Source organism: Loxodonta africana, chromosome 7 (assembly GCF_030014295.1).
Source record: "Loxodonta africana isolate mLoxAfr1 chromosome 7, mLoxAfr1.hap2, whole genome shotgun sequence".
In the NCBI taxonomy this organism is placed as follows: Eukaryota; Metazoa; Chordata; class Mammalia; order Proboscidea; family Elephantidae; genus Loxodonta; species Loxodonta africana.
Genome location: NC_087348.1, coordinates 127,285,599 through 127,311,218, shown reverse-complemented (window position 1 = coordinate 127,311,218; position 25,620 = coordinate 127,285,599). Strand labels below are relative to the sequence as shown.

The 25,620-nt window shown below is 39.6% G+C and overlaps 1 protein-coding gene across 2 annotated transcripts in view; it reads left to right on the top strand.

Annotated features, from left to right (window-relative positions):
- GUCY1A2 (guanylate cyclase 1 soluble subunit alpha 2) overlaps positions 1-25,620 on the top strand; it is a 420,035-nt gene that overhangs the window by 270,462 nt on the left and 123,953 nt on the right. For both annotated transcript variants that reach the window (XM_064288867.1, XM_064288866.1), the window contains exon 6: positions 22,244-22,387. In XM_064288867.1, coding sequence (XP_064144937.1) covers positions 22,244-22,387 — 144 coding nt within the window. The remainder of the gene's footprint in view (positions 1-22,243; positions 22,388-25,620) is intronic.

Sequence of the window (25,620 nt, the reverse complement as noted above, 5' to 3'; positions counted from 1 at the left end):
GATTTCCAATTTTCCTAGATTCATACTTCGTACATTCCTTGTTCCTATTATTAATGGCTGTTTGCAGCTGTTTATTCTCATTTTGAGTCATGCCACATCAGCAAATGAAGGTCCCGAAAGCTTTACTCCATCCACGTCATTAAGGTCGACTCTACTTTGAGGAGGCAGCGCTTCCCCAGTCATCTTTTGAGTGCCTTCCAACCTGGGGGGCTCATCTTCCAGCACTATATCAGACAATGTTCCACTGCTATTCATAAGGTTTTCACTGGCTAATGCTTTTCAGAAGTAGACTGCCGGGTCCTTCATACTAGTCTGTCTTAGTCTGGAAGTTCAGCTGAAACCTGTCCTCCATGGGTGACCCAGCTGGTATCTGAATACCGGTGGCATAGCTTCCAGCTTCACAGCAGCATGCAAGCCCCCACAGTGAGACAAACTGACAGACATCTGTTTCAACAAATAGATGTAGCACTGGAGGTGCTCACTCATCTATGCCAAGAAATATGGAAGACAGCTTCCTGGCCAACTGACTGGAAGAGATCCATATTTATCCCTATTCCCAAGAAAGGTGATCCAACCAAATGTGGAAATTATAGAACAATATCATTAATATTGCACGCAAACAAAATTTTGCTGAAGATCATTCAAAAACGGCTTCAGCAGTATATCAACAGGGAACTGCCAGAAATTCAGGCTGGTTTCAGAAGAGGACGTGGAACCAGAGATATCATTGCTGATGTCAGATGGATCCTGGCTGAAAGCAGAGAATACCAGAAGGATGTTTGCCTGTGTTTTATTGACTATGCAAAGGCAGTCAACTATGTAGATTATAACAAACTATGGATAACATTGCGAAGAATGGAAATTCCAGAACACTTAATCATGCTCATGAGGAACCTGTATATTGCTCAAGAGGCGTTTGTTCGTACAGAACAAGGGGTACTGATTGGTTTAAAGTCAGGAAAGGTGTGCGGCAGGGTTGTATTCTTTCACCAAACCTATTCAATCTGTATGCTGAGCAAATAATATAAGAAGCTGGACTATATGAAGAAGAATGGGGCATCAGGATTGGAGGAAGACTCATTAACAACCTGCATTATGCAGGTGACACAACCTTCCTTGCTGAAAGTGAAGAGGATTTGAAGCACTTACTAATGAAGATCAAAGACCACAGCCTTCAGTTTGGATTGTACCTCAACATAAGGAAAACAAAAATCCTCACAACTGGACCAATGAGCAACATCATGATAAACAGAGAAAAGGCTGAAGTTGTCAAAGATTTCATTTTACTTGGATCCATGGTCAACAGCCACGGAAGCAGCAGTCAAGAAATCAAAAGACGCATTGCATTTGGTAAATCTGCTGCAAAGGACGTCTTTAAAGTTTTGAAAAGCAAAGATGTCACCTTGAAGACTAAGGTGTGCCTGACCCAAGGCATGGTATTTTCATCATATGCGTGTGAAAGCTGGACAATGAATAAGGAAGACCGAAGAAAAATTGATGCCTTTGAATTGTGGTGTTGGCGAAGAATATTGAAAATACCGTGGACTACCAAAAGAACGAACAAATCTGTCTTAGAAGAAGTACAGCCAGAATGCTCCTTAGAAGCAAAGATGGCGAGACTGTGTCTTACATACTTTGGACATGTTGTCAGGAGGGATCAGTCCCTGGAGAAAGACATCATGCTTGGCAGCGTACCGGGTCAGCGGAAAAGAGGAAGACCCTCAATGAGGTGGGTTGACACAGTGGCTGCAACAATGAGTTCAAGCATAGCAACGATTGTAAGGATGGCTCAGGACCAGGCAGTGTTTCATTCTGTTGTGCATAGGGTCGCTATGAGTCGGAGCTGAATCGATGGCACCTAACAAGGACAGAATAGAACTGTCCCATAGGTTTTCCAAGGAGCACCTGGTAGATTTGAACTGACAACCTTTTGGTTAACAGCTGTAGCACTTAACCACTACGCCACCAGAGTTTCTAGTTTGAAACTAGAGGAACCCCCAAATCTGTCGCTCTGAGAAAATCTTCAAACCCTGACCAAAAATTATCCCGTGAAGTCATCTTTAAACTAAACAACAATTTAGCTAAATCAGTAAAGAATGTTCTCCATGAGTATTGTGCCCGTTTAAAGAATTATCTATATGAAATCAAACTGACAACAATAACCCCAAATCATAAATGAGAAGTTAGGAGGTAGTTAGTCTAAGTCAGAGTCTAAGTCAATGGTGGTGAAACAATATGGGCAAAGATAGCAAAAATGACACAATGCGAAGAATGTAACCAATGTTGTTGAGCTTTACGTGTAGAAATTGTTGAATGAGTGTATGTTCTATTCTGTATATTTGGACCAAAACTAGAATAAATGATAGTAAAAAATAACTGTGGGTTTTAGGAGCAAATAACCTCTTATTTTTCTGATGATATGTAAGAAGTGGATGGCTATGTACAGGGGTTTCTGTCTCAGAAGTGCCTGTCTAGGCTAATGACGATGCCAGTTGAGGACGTTCATTTCCTTGTATGACAAGTGGAAATATAAAAAGTTAGAGGTATTATTATTATTATTTTAATGACTTATCGCACCTTAATTCTACAGACATTGCCTGTGACTTCACAGGGAGGAGAAGTCCAGGGCTCTAGCCTTTGCAAAATTAATTTCATTAATATATCAAAATAATTTCCAGAATATTAATTTTTAGCATCATAAAATACTACCACTACTACCTGCTGCCATTGAGTAGATTTCTACTCATAGCGACCCTAAAGGGCAGAGTAGAACTGCCCTACAGGTTTTCCAAGGCTGTAAATCTTTATGGAAGCAGACTCCCACACCTTCCTCCTACTGAGAGACTGGTGGGCCTGGTGGTTGAGTGCTTGGCTGCTAACTGAAAGGTGGTGTTTGAACCCACCAGCTGCTCCATGGAAGAAAGATGTGGCAGTCTGCTTCCATAAAGATTACAGCCTTGGAAACCCTATGGGGCACTTCTACTCTGTCCTGAAGGGTCGCTATGAGTCAGAATTGACTCGGTGGCAATGGGGTTGCTTGATCATAAAATAAGACCCTATAATAAAGTCAGTAGTGAATGATTACAAGGTTATTTACAAAAACTAAAATGAACAGATTAATAATAATTTTGACTTTTGGTAATTACATCTTATGGGGGGATAAAAAACATTAAAAATAGTGAGGCAAATTTCTAATATGGTGCCTGATTAAAATGAATATGCATGTGCCTAAGGATGTAGAGTCTGCTTTTAGGTGCTCCATGGGAGATGGAGCCACCTCCTGCTAAGTTTTCGTCATCACTCAGCCACGTCTCAACAACTGGGATCATGGGTCCCCCTTCCTCTGGAGTTGGGGTGGTGGGGCATGACAATTTCCAGGCTATCTCACCCTGGAAACAACCTCAATATCCCACCAGTGATGGCCCAGTTTTCTCCAAGCACCTCTGTACTAGTGAGGATCCTGCTTTCAGGAGGGAGAGCCCCCCACCAATGCTGGAAAGGAGGCCCTAAAGACTTGTGGCTCACAGTGGGCTTAGGTCTCAGGCAATAGTTGGAGTAGGGGCTCAGGCAAAAAAATGTCAACTGAGGAGTTATCTTCTTAATGGCAGTGGAAGAGGTGAGAAAAACAGAGAAGGTGGTGGGTGAAAAGAAGGTGGAGAGATGGGAATGCTTGAAAAAGCAAAAGTAAGGAAGTAGAGGAGAAGATAATGAAGTGACGGCCCAGGCAGGGGTAGGGAGGAGGGGGCGAGAAGGTGGTGAAGGGAAATTAAGTGGTAGAAGTGAAGCAGGAGGCGATGCCTTGGCTACTGAATGTGATCTCTTCAAGGATTTTCCAGAGGCTTGTTTTTTTTTTTTTTTAGAGCTAGAGACAGTGAATGTTCAGGCTGACAGGGCCCTCCTGCAGCTGGAATCCAGGTTTGGGAAAGTGTGATGGTACTTGGTGGAGGGCACAGGATCAACTGAAATATCCTCGACTCCTGAGACACCACCTTCTGGAACCATCCCCACCCCACAGCTATGAGGGGCCAAGATGCAGATTTGTTGAGGATCTTAATCAATTACAAGGTGAAGGAGTTCAGAGATCGCAGGACAGATTACAAGTTTAAGTTCTTCTTTTGAACAAACTCCTACTTCAGAAAAAAAAACCCATTGTCATTGAGTCCATTCTCACTCATAGTGACCCTATAGGACAGAGCAGGACTGCCCTGTAGGGTTTTCAAGGAATGGCTGGTGAATTCGAACTGCGACATTTTGGTTAGCAGCTGTAGCTCTTAACCACTGTGCCCCCAGGACACCCCGAGACAAAGTGATGGTTAAACAATCTGAGGTCAGGTTCTCAGGCCGAAAGACGTTTCTTTCTATCCAATCGTATGGCCAGAACCATGCTCCAGTCCTTCAATTTCAGGACCAGCTTTTGGATAACCTGTGTCTAGACTGCCATCAACCTCATTGCTTGGTTTCTGGTCAGTGAGGACCTCCAAAAATGCATGTGGACTCAGGGGCTATGCCAACCATTTTAAGACCCTTTCTACACCACCTGTAACCTTGTTACTCAGGAACCATACTGGATATCAGACTGATGATGAAACGGGCAGATGTGGTCCAGTCCTCTGATGAAGGGAGAATAGAGTATCCTTTCTAGGAATCAAGCATTCTTAGCCACAATCAGCTCACTAAGAACTTGACATGTTTTCCAGCCCCCTTCCACCCACCTGAACATGACCAGGTGACCAGGTGCCCTGTGAGGGGTTAGGAGAGAACAGACATTTCTTATCTTTGGAATTTATCTATATATGTCTCCCTACATCTCACTTCAACACTTACGCCTCTCTCTGTCTGTCTGTGTTTCTCTCTCCCTGTCTCTTTCTGTTTTTAAAGACACGAGCTCAAAACCAGAATACAAAACAACTAGAAAAGCAGAACTTCAGTTTGCTTCTCCTCTTGATAGTTCCCAGAGGCAGAAGTGGAGGTTCTCTGGTAAAGTAGTCTCCCAGAGCTTTCTGGCCCTCTGCTTTTATACCTCCTCCCCGAACTTCCTTTAGACTTACCATAGTCCCAATGCCACTACCTCCCGCCACCAACACACAAATACACACACCTTCCTCTTCACTGTTTCCAAACCTCCAAGAAACTTTCCAGATATTTATTTTTTTATTGTACTTTAGATAAGGTTTACAGAACAAATTAGCTTCTCATTAAACAGTACACATATTGTTTTATGATCGTGGTTAACAACCCTACGACATGTCAACACTCTCCCTTCTTGACTCCAGGTTCCCTATTACCAGCTTTCTTGTTACCTCCTGCCTTCTAGTCCTTACCCCTGGGTTGGTGTGCCCATTTAGTCTCATTTTGTTTTATGCTCCTGTCTTATCTTTGGCTGAAGATGTGAACCTCAGGAGTGACTTCATTGCTGAGCTGAAAAGTTGTCCAGGGGCCATACTCTCAGGATTTCTCCAGTCTCTGTTAGGCCAGCAAGTCTGGTCTTTCTTTTTGAGTTAGAATTTTGTTCTACATGTTTCCCCAGCTCTGTCCAGGATCCTTTATTGTGATCTCTGTCAGAGCAGTCAGGTTGGTAGCCTGGCATCATCTAGTTGCACTGGACTCAGTCTGGTAGACACTGTGGTAGATATGGTCCATTAGTCCTTTGGACTATTCTTTCCCTTGTATCTTTAGTTTTTTTCATTCTTCCTTGCTCCTGAAGGGATGAGACCAGTAGATTATCCTAAATGGCTGCTCACAGGCTTTTAAGACCCCAGACACTACTCACCAAAGTAGAATGTAGAATATTTTCTTTATAAACTATGCTATGCCAGCTGAGCTAGATGTTTCCCAAGACCATGGTCCCCACAGCCCTCAGCCTAGCAATTCGGTCCCTCAGGGAGTTTGGATGTGTCTATGGAGCTTCCATGACCTTGCCTTGTACAAACTGTGCAGGCTTCCCAAGTATTGTGTGCTGACTTACCGTTCACCAGAGTTACCACTTATCTATTGATCAGATATTTATTATTAGTCTGGAGCAGAGAGAGAAGAATGTGACAAGTATATAATTCCATTAGTAGCTAAAATAAATTATTTCAAATGATCAACCTAAAACTAAAATAAATAAAAAGGTGAATGCATAGCTCTAAAAAGTTTATTTACACTGCCATTTTTTGGGGGATAACGTGAGGATTTTGATTATAAAGGGTTGAGAAGATACACTGAGGTAGGTAAATTCTTTAAAGTTTAATGAATGCCACTGTAGTAATAAATAGGGCAGCGGCTGTACATAAAATTTTTAGTGCTTAAGACTTCTCTGTTCAGAAAGGCTATAACGTTTTTCATACATTTGTATGAGCGTTATCTTTTCCATCTCATTTATGTAATGTCATTCAGGAACAGGCTGGAGATGCTGAAAATAAATGAAATGCACTGTTTTAGACTGCATCTGTTGTATTTAAAAGTATTTTAGAAAAAATACTGAGGCAATTATGAAGGAATTTAGAAAAAAAGTCAAGTTTTTCTTAGTCTGTTTACAGTGTCCACTTGTTTCACTTTGGTTAACTCAAGGAAATAACCTCAAGAATAACTGGAATTGATACCTAATGCTTTCACTTTCCTTGTTCCTCATAAAGCAAAGGCAAGTGATTATGGCAAAGGAGACCCATTAAAATGTCCACATATACTTAATTCTTCTAAACATGTGTAGACCTGACTTAGATAAAGGGAAAAGAGAGAAGTGTAGGGCTTTAATAGAAAGCTTCATTACTAAAGCATTACTAATCCCAAGATGTTCAGGTTAAGACACTGAATACATCTAGAAGGAGAGTGAAAACATCACATAGATACATTGTTGCTAGGTTCCGTGAAGTTGGTTCCGACTCATAGTGACCCCATGTACAACAGAATGAAACACTGCCTGGTCCTGCAGTATCCTCTCAACCGTTGTTGTGCTTGAGCCCATTTTTGCAACCACTTTGCCAAACCGTCTCCTTGAAGGTCTTGCTTTTTTTTGCTGACCCTCTACTTTATCAAGCATGGCATCGTTCTCCAGAGATCGGTCACTTCTGATAACATGACAAAAGTATGTGAGACCAAGTCTCGCCATCCTTGCTTCTAAGGAGCATTCTGGCTGTATTTCTTGCAAGACAGCTTTGTTCGTTCTTCTGGCTGTCCATGGTATATTCAATATTCTTCGCCAACACCACCTGTTAAAAAGTGTCAATTCTTCTTCAGTCTTCCTTATTAATTTTCCAGCTTTTGCATGCATATAAGGCGATTGAAAATATCACGGCTTGGGTCAGGTGCACCTTAATCCTCCAAGTGACATCTTTGTTTTTTTTTTAAAACACTTGAAAGAGATCTTTCGCAGCAGATTTGCCCAATGCAATGTGTCCTTTGATTTCTTTACTGCTGCCTCCATGGATGTTGATGGTGGGTCCAAGTAAAATAAAATCCTTGACAGCTTCTGTCTTTTGCCTGTTTATCATGATGTTGCTTGTTGGTCCAGTTGTGAGGATTTTTCTTTTCTTTATGTTGAGGTGCAATCCATTCTCAAGGCTGTATGTAGTCTCTGATCTTCATCAGTAAGTGCTTCAAGTCCTCTTCACTTTCAGCAAGCAAGGTTGTGTCATCTGCATAATGCAGGTTGTTAATGAGTCTCCCTCCAATCTCTTCTTCTTATAGTCCAGCTTCTCAGATTATTTGCACAGCATACAGATTGAATAAGTATGGTGAAAGGATACAACCCTAATACACACCTTTCCTTACTTTAAACTATGCAGTATTCCCTTGTCCTGTTTGAACTGCTGCCTCTTGGTCTACGTACAGGTTCTGCATGAGAACAATTAAAAAAAACAATTAAGTGTTCTGGAATTCCCATTCTTCACAATGTTATTGATAATTTGTTATGATCCACAAATTCGAATGCCTTTGTGTAGTCAATAAAACACAGGTAAACGTCTTTCTGGTATTCTCTGCTTTCAACCAAGATCTGTCTGACATCAGCAATGATATCCTTCATTCCACGTCCTCTTCTGACTCCAGGTTGAACTTCTGACAGTTCCCTGTTGATGTACTGCTGCCACTCATTTTGAATGATCAAAACAGATATAACAAATATACAATGATGATCAAATATATTAAACACACTTTACAAATCTCTGTACATTTGAAAACATCTAAGCAATTACATATTCTTCCATGTGGTCATTAATGCTGTTGACCAGATATTTCTGACTCTTCTCCTGGGGCACACGGTAGATTGCATGTTAGTCTCCCCTTTGCGCTAAGAATGGCCATGTGATTGCTTTGGCAAGTGAAGCTTGAGAAGGAGCTATATGTGTCACACCTGGGAGAAAGCTTTAAGAGCTAGTGTATAATTTTCCAGAAGCTCCTTTCCCTTGCCATGACAACCAGCTGCAGATATGGAGTTTCCATCAGTTTGGGTCTTGAAGTAAAGAGGTGTGGCATAGTCTGTCTCCTCCCCAGTCCCTTAACGCACATGGACATACAGCATGAATAAGGAGTAGACTTTTGTTGTTTTAGGACATTGATATTTGTAAGTTATGTCATTACTGCAGCATAATCTGTCCTATTCTGTGAGAAACAACATATTCTGGGGTATTTGTCTTTTGTACATTGAATGCTTATAAATTATTGTGAGAATCCACGTCTTAATATGTATCGTTATTTTCTAGATAGCTTTGCCTAACTTTCTGATCATTTTATTTCTGATAGCTAACTTTACCTCAAATATTTAGAAATGAAAAGCTAAAAAGCATGCAAGAATGTATATGGATTTTAATGTGGATTTGTAATGTTTTTATGCACATACTGATTTTGTACTGCATTATATTTATGTATTATATCGATTGGTAACCCATTGGGCCATCTTATACATGCTATTAATTTACAGACTCTGGTGGCTCAGAGCTTAAGAGCTACAGCTGCTAACCAAAAGGTCGGCAGTTCAAATCCACCAGCTGCTCCTTGGATACCCTGTGGGGTATTTCTCTTCTGTCCTGTAGGGTCACTATGAGTTGGAATCAACTAGGCAGCAATTTTTTTTTTAATAGGAAATGCAGCGTATAATCTAATCTTTATGTACACTAGTGATACAAACCTCATGTTTTGTGAAACTCAATGAAGTTTTGCTAAGAAAATAATGGAAATGATGATGGTGATAATGGCGACGATGATGATAATGATGTAAGAGATTCCAAAAAGAGATAGTACTCCAAAAACATGCATATTTGGAAGTGATTACAAAGCAATTCAACTTATTCAAGTAATTTACTACGTATGTTTTCTGATATCTGAAAATCAGAAGTCAATTTCAAAGTACAACAGGTCTAGATTTTTAAATTGTATAAAAAATATGAAAGGGATGAAACGAACAGGAGGACAGACAAAAGACATCGTGATATTAGGGGAAAAATTGTGAATGACCACACTACACATTTATTACTTATTGAGTATCCTCTCCCGTGAGAATTCTTTTGGGGAAGTATATTTTAGTTTTTGGAATGAAACCTTGGCAAACCTACATTGTGTTGCCTTTCTGTTCTAAAGATATGATTTTATTTCCATTTTGGGGGGCATTGGGAGATAGATCTGGAGAGAAAATTTTGACCTGTATGATGTCTCTAGGTATGAATCATTTTTGATGCATAATTCCAAGAATCTGATATGGCATTCATAGTCCCATGAGCTTCTTAAGTGTTTTTATAATATTCCTTAAATTAGTGCTCAATGAGTTTAGCACAGTAATCCTTTTAAACCTATGTGTTATAACACATACACATGAAACTTAATTATTGTTATTAAATCTTAACTGGAAGAATACTTTATAATTCTTGGTTTACTTACAATAGTAGCAGCTCCAGTTATTTGGAGGCATTTTTTCCTACATAGACCCATGCACACAGATGTATATGATGCTCATAAAATAAGCACATTGGAAAATAAGCAAATGATTTACCTGACTGTTATTTTCATCATGGTTAACATGGCTGATTCATTAATTTATCCATTCTTTCATTTGATAGATATTTATCAATAACTACATTTAAGACAAGAGTCGTGGAGCACAATGGTTAAGCACTCATCTGTTAACTGAAAAGTTGTTGGTTCAAACCCACCAGTGGCTCTGCAGGAGAAAAGACCTGACGATCCACTCCTTTAAAAATGACAGCCTATGAAACCCTATGAGGCAGTTCTACTTTGTCGTATAGGGACACTATGAGTAGGAAATGACTCGACGGCACACAAAAACAACAACATATTTAAGACACAATGCTAATGCTGTGAATACAGAGATGAAAATGGCATAGCCCACCCTTAAGGGGTTCACATCACAGCTAGGTAAACAGACACATATGCAGACATTAATTACAGCCTGTGATGAGTGCTGCAGTAGAGATTTGTGAAAGTACTGTTGGAACAGATTAGAAGAAGGGATTAGTTCTTCCTGAGGAAGGACCAGGGAGGGCTTCACAGTAATAATGGCATTTAAACTGGGTACTTAATATAACATTTCAGCAGTTAGAACTAATTAATATTATTAGAAGAACTATTGAAGAGTTTATCTTTATATCTACAGTGGACAATTAAAGAAATTTCCTCTGAAAATAAGTTCTGCACCAATTTTTATGCCATGTTCTATCCTTTGGAACTTTATGGGTTTTAACCTGGGGTATATATTTAAAATATGTAACAACGGCAATGGCCAATCATAATGGATGCTGACCATGGAATTAGAACAGGGTCTGGAAAGACCCCTAAGTGATAACTTTTGAAAGGTGTTACCTTTTTAATTGTAGGATTATGGGTGAATCTCTGCACAATTTCTCATTTTTCAAAGCAACCAGACTAGTTCCTACTAAGCAGGATATTTGTGAAGACTAAATACCCTCACGTGTCTGCAGTTTGTCGTACTGTGGGGGCTTACATGTTGCTGTGATGCTGGAAGCTATGCCACCGGTATTCAGATACCAGCAGGGTCACCCATGGAGGACAGGTTTCAGCTGAGCTTCCAGATTAAGACAGACGAGGAAGAAGGACCCAGCAGTCTACTTCTGAAAAGCATTAGCCAGTGAAAACCTTATGAATAGCAGCAGAACATTGTCTGATATAGTGCTGGAAGATGAGCCCCCCAGGTTGGAAGGCACTCAAAAGATGACTGGGGAAGCGCTGCCTCCTCAAAGTAGAGTCGACCTTAATGACGTGGATGGGGTAAAACTTTTGGGACCCTCATTTGCTGATGTGGCACAACTGAAAATGAGAAGAAACAGCTCCAAACATCCATTAATAATCGGTACCTGGAATGTAGGAAGTATGAATGTAGGAAAATTGGAAATCGTTAAAAATGAAATGGAGCACATAAACATCAATATCCTAGGCATTACTGAGCTGAAATGAACTGGCATTGCCCCTTTTGAATCAGACAATCATATAGTCTACTATGCTGGGAATGACAACTTGAAGAGGAGTAGTGTTGCATTCCTTGTCAAAAAGAACATTTCAAGATCTATCCTGAAGTATAACACTGTCAGTGATAGGATGATATCCATATGCCTACAAGGAAGACCAGTAAATATGACTATTATTCAAATTTACACACCAACCACTAAGGCCAAAGGTGAAGAAATAAAAGATTTTTATCAGCTGCTGCAGTCTGAAATTGATTGAACATGTAATCAAGATGCATTGATAATTACTGGTGATAGGAATGCAAAAGGTGGAAACACAACGCTGGAGATCGAATGATAGACTTTTGCAAGACCAAGGACTTCTTCGCTGCAAATACCTTCTTTCACCAACATAAACGGTGACTATACTTATGGACCTTGCCAGATGGAACACACAGGAATCAAATTGACTACATCTGTGGAAAGAGACGATCAAACAGACCATCAATTGCTCATATGCAAGTTCAAGCTGAAACTGAGGAAAATCAGAGCAAGTCCACGACAGCCAAAATAGTACCTTGAGCATATCCCACCAGAATTTAGAGACCATCTCAAGAATAGATTTGACACATTGAATATTAGTGACTGAAGACCAGACAAGTTGTGGAATGACATCAAGGACATCATACACGAAGAAAGCAAGAGGTCATTGAAAAGAAAGAAAAGACCAAAATGGATGTCAGAGGAGATTCTGAAACTTGCTCACGAACGTTGAGCAGCTAAAGCAAAAGGAAGAAATGATGAAGTAAAAGAACTGAACAGAAGAATTCAAAGGGCGGCTCGAGAAGACAAAGTACTACAGTGATGTGCAAAGAGCTAGAGATAGAAAACCAAAAGGAAAGAACATGCTAAGCGTTTCTCAAGCTGAAAGAACTGAAGAAAAAATTCAAGCCTCGAGTTGCAATAGTGAAGGATTCTATGGTGAAAATATTAAATGGGGCAGAAAGCATCAAAAGGAAATGGAAGGAATACACAGAGTCATTATACCAAAAAGAATTAGTCAGTGTTCAACCATTTCAAGAGGTAGCATATGATCAGGAACTGATGGTACTGAAGGAAGAAGTCCAAGCTGCTCTGAAGGCATTGATGAAAAATAAGGCTCCAGGAATTGATGGAATATCAATTGAGATGTTTCAACAAATGGATGCAGCACTGGAGGTACTCACTCATCTATGCCAAGAAATATGGAAGACAGCTTCCTGGCCAACTGACCGGAAGAGATCCATACTTATGCCTATTCCCAAAAAAAGTGATCCAACCAAAGGCTGAAATTATAGAACAATATCATTATTATTACACGCAAGTAAAATTTTGCTGAAGATCATTCAAAAATGGCTGCAGCAGTATATCGACAGGGAACTGCCAGAAATTCAGGCCGGTTTCAGAAGAGGACGTGGAACCAGGGATATCACTGCTGATGTCAGATGGATCCTGGCTGAAAGCAGAGAATACCAGAAGGATGTTTACCTGTGTTTTATTGATTATGCAAAGATATCCAACTGTGTGGATCATAACAAATTGTGGATAACATTGCAAAGAATAGGAATTTCAGAACACTTAATTGTGCTCAGGAGGAACCTTTACATGGATCAAGATGCAGTTATTTGGATAGAACAAGGGGTACTGATTGGTTTTAAGCCAGGAAAGGTGTGTGTCGGGGTTGTATTCTTTCACCATACCTATTCAATCTGTATACTGAGCAAGTAATCCGAGAAGCTGGACTATACGAAGAAGAACAGGGCATCAGGATTGAAGGAAGAATCATTAACAACCTGTGTTATGCAGATGACACAACCTTTCCTGCTGAAAATGAAAACTACTTGAAGCAGTTACTAATGAAGATCAAAGATCACAGCCTTCTATATGTACTGCACCTCAACATAAAACAAAAATCCTCACAACTGGACCAATGAGCAACATGATCAACGGAGAGAAGGTTGAAGTTGTCAAGGATTTTATTTTACTTGGATCCACAATCAACAGCCATGGAAGCAGTAGTCAAGAAATCAAGAGGAGGCGGAGCCAAAATGGTGGAATAGACGCTTCAGGCGAACCCTCTTTACAACAAAGACCCGAAAAAACAAATAAGATGAACATGTTTATGATAAGCTGGTAGCCCTGAGCTTCAAGGGCAAGCTTAGAAGACGAACCGAGGGGCAGGGGAAGAAAGAGACCGTTCAGAAGCGGAGAGGAGTTACCAGCCTTGAATCGTGGGGAGCCCTTAGGTACCATTCTAGGAGCGGCTGTGGCTGCGGGCTGGTACTAGCGTTCAGCTGCAGTTTCCTCAGGGAAAAGCAGCCAGCCACGCAGCCTACTCACACATCCGGAACAAGAGAAGAAGAGCGCTCTCGGCAAAAGCTAAGTGCTTGCGTATGTTTTACCGCACCCCCTCCACCCCAAAGCCGGATTCAGCAGCTGAATTCCCTGGGCCTGAGACAGACACTGTTGAGAGCCTAGAGCCATCCTCCCGGCCTTGGACAAGGAAAAAATTTGCAAACGGGAGAAAAGATAATTTGCTAGCTCCACTAACCAGGGGAGCTCAGGACAGAAGTGTGTCCTGTCTGGGCACAAATGGTTCGTGGACTTTGAGCACATTTCCCCTCTGCATGGACCTGTGTGTGCCTATTTCAGGAGACTAGGCCCTTGTTGGCAGACTCCAACCTTTTCCGCTGTGTAGTGGAGAGGTGGGTGTTTGATGTTTGACATTGCTTCGCCTGTTAAACAAGGTCCTCACCTACACACATCAGGGACCTAAGGACTGGTAGCTCCACTCAGGTCACCCAACCACCTGCAACAGGGGTCCAAGGATAAGTGGTACCTCCCAGTTCTTAAAACCAAAAACTTTGGGTGCCCATGGTCCATCTGCAGAACTCACCCACCTGCACACTCTAGGGAACAGGGACGCACTTTCCTCAGAGACACTCGGAGGTTAGTTCTCAGCCTCCTGCCTTGTTCAGAGTGTGAGCCTCTGCTGCAATCAGATACCGGTATATATGCCAATCACCCCTGCCTGTCTCAGACTGTAGGACAGAGCCTGTACCACACACTTGATGATCAGCTACCTGGAACCCTGAGCTGAATTCATACAAGAAAAGTGAATGGACTCCTAGACTGATATACCTGAAAACAGCTCTAGCCATCTGGGAACAGGACCCCACAGCTCCAAAGGTGAAAATAATCAAGCTAGCTCACTCAAGGAGACGCTGGTGGCATAGTGGTTAAGTGCTATGGCTGCTAACCAAAAGGTCGGCAGTTTGAATCTGCGAGGTGCTCCTTGGAAACTCTATGGGGCAGTTCTACCATGTCCTATAGGGTCACTATGAGACGGAATTGACTGGACAGCACTGAGTTTGGTTTTTGGGTTGGTAGCTCACAAAAGCAACCCATTTGGGCATATCAAAACAAAATAAAGCAAGAAGCTACAACAGAGTAAGCAAGCATAAACTAATACAATAACTTATAGACGGCTCGGAGACAATAGTTAATATCAAGTCACATAATGAAACAGACCATGATCACCACCATAAGCTCTCAAAACAAAGAATCCAAGAATCTTCTATATGAAAGTGCATTCCTGGAATTACCAGAGGCAGAGTACAGAAGTCTAATATACACAGACCTTCAAGACATCAGGAAGGAAATGAGGCAATATGCAGAACAAGCCAAGGAACACACAGATAAAGCAATTGAAGAAATTAGAAAGATTATTCAGGAACATAATGAAAAGTTTAATAAGCTGGAAAACTCCATAGACAGACAGCAATCAGAAATTCAGAAGATTAACAATAAAATTACAGAAGTAGACAACTCAATAGAAAGTTAGAGGAGCAGAATTGAACAAGTGGAAGGGAGAATTTCTGAACTCAAAGATAAATCACTTGGCACTAGTCTATCTGAAGAAAAATCAGATAACAGAATTAAAAAAAAATGAAGAAACCTTAAGAATCATGTGGGAGTCTATCAAGAGAAATAACCTATGAGTGATTGGAGTACCAGAACAGGGAGGGATAACAGAAAATACAGAGAGAATTGTTGAAGGTTTGTTGGCAGAAAACTTCCCTGATATCACGAAAGATGAGAAGATATCTATCCCAGATGCTCATCGAACTCCACATAAGGTAGATCTTAAAAGAAAGTCACCAAGACAAATTATAATCAAACTTGCCAAAACCAAAGATAAAGAGAGAATTATAAGAGCAGCGAGGAATAAACGAAAAGTCACCTACAAGGGGAGTCAATACGAATAAGCTCAGACTACTCAGCAGAAACCATGCAGGCAAGAAGGCAATGGGATGACGTATTTAAAAAATTGAAGGAAAAAATTGCTATGGAACAATCATATATCCATCAAAACTGTCTCTTAAATATGAAGGTGAAATTAAGACATTTCCATATAAACACAAGTTTAGGGAATTCGTAAAAACCAAACCAAAACTACAAGAAATACTAAAGGGAGTTCTTAGAAAATCAGTAATATCAGGTATCAACCCAAGACTAGAACACTGGGCAGAGCAACAAGAAGACAACCTAGACAGGGAAATCCGAAAAAACAAAGCGAGATTATTTAAAAAAAAAAAAAAAGCTCAAAACAGGGTAACCGTGATGTTATTATATAAAAGAAGATGACGTTAAAATAATAAATAAGGTCTAAGAAATGTATTCATAGACCTTCCATATGGAGAAGAAGACACGGCAACACAAAGAAATAAAAGTAAGGTTTTAATTTAGAAATATAGGGGTAAATAGTAAGGTAACCACAAAGGAGACAAACTATCCTACTCACCAAAATAAAATAGAAGAAAAAAATAGAGACTCAGCAGAAAAGAAATCAGAAAGAACAAATATGAGAAAAGGACAATATATAAAGATAATCTATTCAGCACATAATTTTTTTTTTATTCAGCACATAAAATTAAGTGGAAAGAAGAAACTGTCAACAACACACAAAAAAAGACATCAAAATGATAGCACTAAATTCATACCTATCCATAATTATGCTGAATGTAAATGGACTAAATGCACCAATAAAGAGACAGAGAGTGGCAGAATGGATTAAAAAACACCATCTGCCTATATGCTGCCTACAAGAGAAACACCTTAGACAAACAAACAAAAACTCAAAGGATGGAAAAAAAATATATCAAGCAAACAACAATCAAAAAAGAGCAGGAGTGGCAATATTAATTTCTGACAAAATAGACTTTAAAGTTAAATCCATCAGAAAGGATAAAGAAGGACACTATATGATGATTAAAGGGACAATACTCCAAGAAGATATAACCATATTAAATATTTATGCACCCAATGACAGGGCTGCAAGATACATACAACAAACTATCAGCATTGAAAAGTGAGATAGACAGCTCCAGAATAATAGTAGGAGACATCAACACCCCACTTTCGGTTAAGGACAGGATATCCAGAAAGAAGCTCAATGAAGACATGGAAGATCTAAATGCCACAATCAACCAACTTGACATATACAGAACACTCCTCCCAACAGCAGCCAAGTATACTTTCTTTCCTAGTGCACATGGAACATTCTCTAGAATAGATCACATGTTAGGTCATAAAGCAACCCTTAGCAGAATCCAAAACATTGAAATATTACAAAGCATCTTCTCTGACCATAAGGCCATAAAAGTGGAAATCAATAACAGGAAAAGGAGGAAAAAGAAATCAAACACTTAGAAACTGAACAATACCCTCCTCAAAGACAGACTGGGTTATAGAAGACATTAAGGATGGAATAAAGATATTCATAGCATCCAATAAGAATGAAAACACTTCCTATCAAAACCTTTGGGACACACCAAAAGCGGTGCTCAGAGGCCAATTTATATCAATAAATGCACACATCTAGAATGAAGAAAGGGCCAAAATCAAAGAATTTTCCCTACAACTTGAACAAATAGAGAAAAACAAAAGAAACCCACATGCACCAGAAGAAAACAATAAAAATTAGAGCAGAACTAAAATGAAATAGAAAACAGAAAAACAATTGAAAGAATTAACAAGACCAAAAGCTGGTTCTTTGAAAAAATCAACAAAATTGATAAACCACTGGCCAAACTGACAAAAGAAAAACAGGAGAGGAAGCAAATAACCCGAATAAGAAATGAGGGGGGTGATATTACAACACACCCAACTGAAATTAAAAGAATCATATCAGATTACTATGAAAAATTGTACTTTTAACAAATTTCAAAACGTAGAAGAAATGGATGAATTCCTAGAAACACACTACCTACCTACACTAACACAAACAGAGGTAGAACAACTAAATAGACCCATAACAAACGAAGAGATTGAAAAGGTAATCAAAAACTCCCAAGAAAGAAAAGCCCTGGTCTGGAAGGCTTCACTGCAGAGTTCTACCAAACTTTCAGAGAAGAGTTAACACCACTACTACTAAAGGTATTTGAAAGCATAGATAAGGACAGAGTACTCCCAAACTCATTCTATGAAGCCAGCATATGCCTGATACCAAAACCAGGTAGACACCACAAAAAAAGAAAATTATAGACCTATATCCCTCATGAATGTAGATGCAAAAATCCTCAACAAAATTCTAGCCAATAGAATTCAACAACATATCAAAAAAATAATTCACCATGACCAAGTGGGATTCATACCAAGTGTGCAAAGATGGTTCAACATTATAAAAACAATTAACGTAATCCACCACATAAAAAAAAACAAGAGATTTTATCAATTGATGCAGAAAAGGCATTTGACAAAGATCAACAAAAATTCATGATAAAAACTCTCAGCAAAATAGGAATAGAAGGAAAATTCCTCAACATAATAAAGGCCATTTATACAAAGCCAACACCCAACATCACCCTAAAACAGGGAGAGCCTGAAAGCATTCCCATTGAGATCCGGAACCAGGCAAGGATGCCCTTTATCACCACTCTTACTCAACATGAGTTGGAGGTCCTAGCCAGAGCAATTAGGCTAGATAAAGAAATCAAGGGCATCCAGATTGGCAAGGAAGAAGTAAAATCATCTCTATTTGCAGATGACATGATCTTACACATAGAAAACCCTGAGGAAACCTCCAGAAAACTACTGAAACTAATAGAAGAGTTCAGCAGAGCATCAGAATACAAGATAAACATACAAAAATCAGCTGGATTCCTCTACACCAACAAAAAGAACATTGGAGAGGAAATCACCAAATCAATGCCATTTGCAGTATCCCCCCAAAAGATAAAATACTTAGGAATAAATCTTACCAGATATGTAAAATACTTATACAAAGAAAACTGCAATACACTTCTGCAAGAAACCAAAAGAGACTTACATAAGTGGAAAAACGTACCTTGCTCATGGATAGGAAGACTAAGCATTATCAAAATATCTGTTATACCAAAAGCGATTTATACATTTAATGCAATTCCTATCCAAATCCTAATGACATTCTTTAATGAGATGGAGGAACAAAACAACTTATATGGAAGGGAAGGAGGCCCTGGATAAGTAAGGCATTACTGAAAAAGAACAAAGTGGGCGGCCTTACTTTACCTGATTTTAAAACCTATTATACTGCCACAGTAGTCAAAACAGCCTGGTACTGGTACAACAACAGATACATAGACCAGTGGAACAGAATCCAGACATAAATCCATCCACATATGAGCAGTTGATATTTGACAAAGGCCCCAAAACAGTTAAATGGGGAAAAGACAGTCTTTTTAACAAATGGTGCTGGCATACCTGGATATCCATCTGCAAACAAATGAAACAAGACCCATATCTCACTCCATGCACAAAAATGAGCTCAAAATGGATCAAAGACCTAAATATAAAATCTAAAACAATAAAGATCATGGAAGAAAAAATAGGGACAACATTAGGAGCCCTAATACATGGCATAAACAGTATACAAAACATTACTAACAATGCAGAAGAAAAACTAGATAACTGGGAGCTCCTAAAAATCAAACACCTAGGCTCATCCAAAGACTTCACCAAAAGAGTAAAAAGACTACCTACAGACTGGGAAAATTTTTTAGGTATGACACTTCCAATCAGCGCCTGATCTCTAAAATCTACATGGTACTGGAAAAACTCAACTACAAAAAGACAAATAACCCAATTAAAAAATGCGCAAAAGATATAAATAGACACTTCACTAAAGAAGACATTCAGGCAGCTAACAGATACATGAGGAAATGCTCACAATCATTAGCCATTAAACAGCCATTAGAGAAATGCAAGTTGAAACTACAATGAGATTTCATCTCGCTCCAACAAGGCTGCGTTAATCCAAAAAACACAAAATAATAAATGTTGGAGAGGGTGTGGATTGGAACACTCATACACTGCTGGTGGGAATATAAAATGGTACAACCACTCTGGAAATCGATTTGGCACTTCCTTAAAAAGCTAGAAATAGAACTTCCATAGGACCCAGCAATCCCACTCCTCGAAATATAACCTAGAGAAATAAGAGTCTTTACACAAGCATATATATACACATCCATGTTTATTGCAGCACTGTTTACAATAGCAAAAAGGTGCCCATCAATGGATGAATGGATAAATAAATTATGGTATATCCACACAATGGAATACTACACATCGGTAGAGAACAGTGATGAATCTGTGAAACATTTCTTAACATGGAGGAACCTGGAAGGCATTATGCTGAATGAAATTAGTCAGTTGCAAAATGACAAATATTGTATAAGACCACTATTATAAGATCTTGAGAAATAGTTTAAACTGAGAAGAAAACACTCCTTTGTGGTTACGACAGGGGGGAGGGAGGGAAGGTGGGAGCGGGTATTCACCGATTAGTAGATAAGAACTACTTTAGGTGAAGGGAAAGACAACACACAACACAGGGGAGGTCAGCACAAGTGGACTAAACCAAAAGCAAAGAATTTTCGTGAAGAAACTGAAAGCTTCCAAGGCCAGCGTTGCAGGGGCAGGGGTTTGGGGACCATGGTTTCAGGGTTAATTGGCAAAATAAAATCTATTAAAAAAACATTCTGCATCCCACTTTGAAGACTGGTGTTTGAGGTCTTAAACACCAGCAAGCGGCCATCTAGGATGCATCAATGAGTCTCAACCTACCTGGATCAAAGGAGAATGAAGAACACCAAGTACACAAGGTAATTATGAGCTCAAAAGACAGAAAGGGCCACATGAATCAGAGACTACATCATCCTGAGACCAGAGGAACTTGATGGTACCCGGCTACAACCGATGACTGCCCTGACAGGGAACACAACAGAGAACCCCTGAGGGAGCAGGAGACCAGTGGGATGCAGACCCCAAATTCTCATAAAAAGACCAGACTTAATGGTCTGACTGAGACTAGAAGGACCCTGGTGGTCATGGCCCCCAGACCTTCTGTTGGCCCAGGACAGGAACCATTCCCGAAGCCAACTCTTCAGAGAGGGATTTTACTTGAAAATGGGTTGGAGAGGGATGCTGGTGAGGAGTGAGCTTCTTGGATCAGGTCGTCATTTCAGTCTATGTTGTTATCTCCTGCCTGGAGGGGCGATGAGAGGGTAGAGGGGGTTAGAAGCTGGCGAAATGGACAGGAAAAGAGAGTGGAGGGAGGGAGCAGGCTGTATCATCAGGGGGAGAGTAATTGGGAGTATGTAGCAAGGTGTTCATAAGTTTTTGTGTGAGAGACTGACTTGATTTGTAAGCTTTCACTTAAAGCACAATAAAAATTATTTTAAAAAATCAAGAGATGCATTGCATTGGGTAAACTTGCTGCAAAGGATCTCTTTAAAGTGTTGAAAAGCAAAGATTTCACCTTGAAGACTAAGGTGCACCTGACCCAAGCCATAGTATTCTCAATCATATCATATGCATGTGAAAGCTGGACAATGAATAAGGAAGACCGAAGAAGAACTGACGCCCTTGAATTATGGCATTGGCGAAGAATATTGAATATACCATGGACTGCCAAAAGAATGAACAAATCTGTCTTGAAAGAAGTACAACCAGAATGCTCCTTAGTAGCAAAGATGGCAATACTGCATCTTACATACTTTGGACATGTTGTCAGGAGGGATCAGTCCCTGGAGAAGGACATCGTGCTTGGCAAAGTACAGGGTCAGTGGAGAAGAGAAAGACCCTCAACGAGGTGGATTGACACAATGGCTGCAACAATGAGCTCAAGCGTAACAACGATTGTAGGGATGGCTCAGGATCGGGCAGTGTTTTGTTCTGTTGGGCGTAGGATCACTATGAGTCGGAACCAACTCGACAGCAGCTAACAACAGCAACAAATAAGATAATGTGTGTAAAGTTGCTTGCCATAATTAATGATACAGATTAAGAATTCAATAAAAAGTTAGCTATTATAATTATTAAGGGTACGAGTAGGCCTGACCCAACAAAATTACAGATATATTGAACAGTGTAGAAAACTTGGGGAAAAAATGTTATCCAGAAAATATCTACCTGGATGTTTGAAAGAGATAAGAAGGTGGCTTGGTAAAGTCATTATCTTGAAATTGTCTTGTCAAAATACCGATAATTCTATTTTCCTGACGGTTAATTATTTTATATTTCAGTTGTTCCGAATTTCAATGAACTTTTAGGATGATAATGTTGATGAACAGCCCTGGAGTGAGATGTCAGAATTTGACTGCAGCTGTTTGCAAACTCTGCTATGATTACACTCAGTTGTCTAATTGCTTAATTTATTGATGTTTTGCTGACATGTTTTTCAGCAACATTTGTGATTGCTGATAACAAATCATTTCGATTCTGGCTTGTTATCATATGTTTGCATTTGATTTGTCTGATTGCTGCAGGTGGAAACAATAGGTGATGCATACTGTGTTGCAGCAGGACTCCACAGAAAAAGCCTCTGCCATGCGAAACCCATTGCTCTGATGGCCTTGAAGATGATGGAACTTTCAGAAGAAGTGCTGACACCTGATGGAAGACCAATTCAGGTAACTCAGAATCTGGCTTGAGGAGTAAATGCACCTTTAACTGAAAGAACCAAAAACTAAATCCATTGTCATCAAGTTGATTCTGACTAATAGGGATCCTATAGGACAGAGTAGAACTGCCCCAGAGGGTTTCCAAGGAGTGGCTGGTAGATTCAGAGGCAGACCTTTTGATTAGCATCCGAGCTCTTAACCACTGTGCCATCAAGGCTCTCCTTTAACTGAAGGGGCAAGAAATTCCCTTCTGAATTCTACTTGCTGGAACCTATCGATTTAGATCTACTGAAGGAGGACTAGAGATGACAAGATGTAACTCATAGATCCAGGAGAAGAATAAATGGAATAGAGACCAAAGTAGGAAAAGGTGTGTGGAGGGAAAATTACTATGAATAGAAAAAAGCAAAGCTAAAATATTAGAATGAGGGAAGGGAAAACTTGGTGCCAGTGAATAAGTCATCAACTCCAAGCAGGGATGATGGTGAGAACCAGAGTCTGAGAGATAATCCAAAACAAAGAAGCAAGAAAATGGAAGACCTGGGCAACATCCTATAGGTAGTATACGGGGTTCCTTATGTAGCTTCAGGCCTCAGGGTTGACTTAGCATGGTTTACATGCAGCACAGCTTGAAGGTCGGAGCCCAACAACTACGGAAACTTTTTTAAAAGGTAAAAAAATATAGCTTCTGGTGTCTTGGAGTCTTTGCTACTGCCAGTGCTCTGTGGTCTGTCATCTACCTCTGGGAAATAGATGAGGTTACCAAGCTGTATTTCTGCCAAAGGCCTATGGTGGAGCCCAGAGGCTGTTACTATGAATCCTTGTAAACAAAAATCTTATATTTGGAAAAATAACCTTAAATTTAAGACAGAGGGCAATAAATCCAACATATGTGAGAACAGATAGAAATATCTGTGTGTTGTAAATACAGATATGTGTAGAAAGACACATATATTCATTAAAGATATTACTATAGATACTCCTGAGACATAACCAAACACCCTCTGAGATCTGTTTGAAAGCTTAGAACCATAGTCTCATGGGACAACTCAGTCAGTTGGCATAATATAGCTCACAACTCCATGTTGTACATCCTAGTGAAGTGAGTAGAGTAGGGGGTCTTAAAAGCTTGTGAGCAGTCATCTAAGACACAACTATTGGTCTCTACTCATCAGGAGTGAAAGAGTAAGAAGGTAACCAAAAAATCACAGAGAGGAAACAAGTCTACAAGGCTGATAGCCTACATGAGCTATGACCTCAACTACCCTGAGACTAGAAGAACTAGATGGTGACTGGCTACCACCACTGACCCATCTGACCAGGATTACAGTAGATGATCCTGGGTAGAATGGGAAAAAAATGCAGAATAAAACTCAAATTCTTAAAAATAGCCAGATTAACTGGACTACTGAGACCAGAGGACTCCTTGCAACTATTGCCCCATGAGACCACCTTTTAACAGAAAAGCAGAGTGACACACAAAATAAAGACTATTACCCATTAGATTGGTGCTCTACTTAAAAAAAAAACTGTATGAGTCCAAAAGGTCAACATTTAACCTAAAGCAGAGATGAGAAGATAAAGGGGAATCTACAGAGCTACAGATGGAACAACCAGGGCACAATTAATGAGAATGTTGACACAATGTGAAAAATATAAGAAATATCATTGATCAATTTATGTGGAAATTGTCAAAGGGGAACCTAACTTGCTGTGTAAACTTTCACCAAAAACACAATGAAATATTATTAAAAAAATTTTTTTTTAATACAGCCCTTTTTAACAGCTCAACAACTATGGGTTAAAAAATAGAGAAAAAAAAACTTCACTATGTGAGTATATTTTTAGTTTTGGCCCTGTGGCAAATTAGGTGCTCTTCTGTTTGAAACTGTTAAAATTCTATATTAAATATTTTTAAAATATAAAATATTAATAACTCAAATAATAGGAAACAGAAAAATATACGAATCATACTGTGTGTGTGGACAGCAAAAAAATTAAATGATAAATTTAGCTTAAGTGTTCTATCATTAGTAGTGGTAATAGGAGACTGGGAAACAGTATTCCTCCTGAAAGAAGTCAACTTCAAACTCATCCTCAAAGAATTTCCAGAGGTAAAGTGCTCTGGAAAATGAGCAGCTAACAGTAAAAACAAAACAAAATGTTCGTTAATTTTAACAAATATATCAGCTGGAATCGACTTGATGGTAATGGGTTTTGGTTTTTTATTACAGAAATGCAAGATATTAATAAGAGAGACAGTGTGCAGGGGGAGGGAGGTATATGAGAACTGTAATTTCAGCACAATTTCTCTGTAAATCTAAAAAATGGAGTCTGTTAACACACACATACACACACACACACAGGAAAACAAAGTAATATGCATGTGAACCAGTAGAAACAATAGATGAGAATAACAAATCTGTAGTGTTCTCATATATCAAAACTATCAGACAGAAAATCAAAATGCCAAAGTTTAATATAATTAAGAAATAAAAGAGAAGCTCGAAAATTGTGAAGGGGAGAGTGTTGTTGTTGTTGTTGTTAGGTGCCCTTGAGTCGGTTCCAACATACAGCCCTATATACCACAGAATGAAACACTGCCTCGTCCTGCTCCATGCTCATAGTCATTGTTATACTTGAGCCCATTGTTGCAGGCACCATGTCAGTCCATCTCTTTGAGGGTCTTCCTGTCTTCTGCTGACCCTGTACTTTACCAGGCATGAACACCTTCTCCAAGACCGATCCTTCCTGACAACATGTCCAAAGTATGCAAAATGCAGTCTCAACATCCTTGCTTCTAAGGAGCATTCTGGTTGTACTTCTTCCAAGGCATATTTGTTCATTCTTTTAGCAGGCCATGGTACATTCAATATTCTTCACCAACACCACAATTCAAAGGCATCAATTCTTCGGTCTTCCTTATTCACTGAGCAGCTTTTGCATGCATATGATGTGATTGAAAATACCACAGCTTGAATCAGGCACATCTTAGTCCTTAAGGTGACGTCTTTGCTTTTCAACACTTTAAAGAGGTCTTTTGCCGCAGATTTGCCCAATGCAATGCGTCATTTGATTTCTTAACTGCTGCTTCCATGGGTGTTGGTTGTAGATCCAAGTAGAATGAAATCCTTGACAACTTCTGTCTTTTCCTCATTTATCATGATGTTGCTTATTGGTCCAGTCATGAGGATTTTTGTTTTCTTTATGTTGAGATGTAATCCATACTGAAGGCTGTGGTC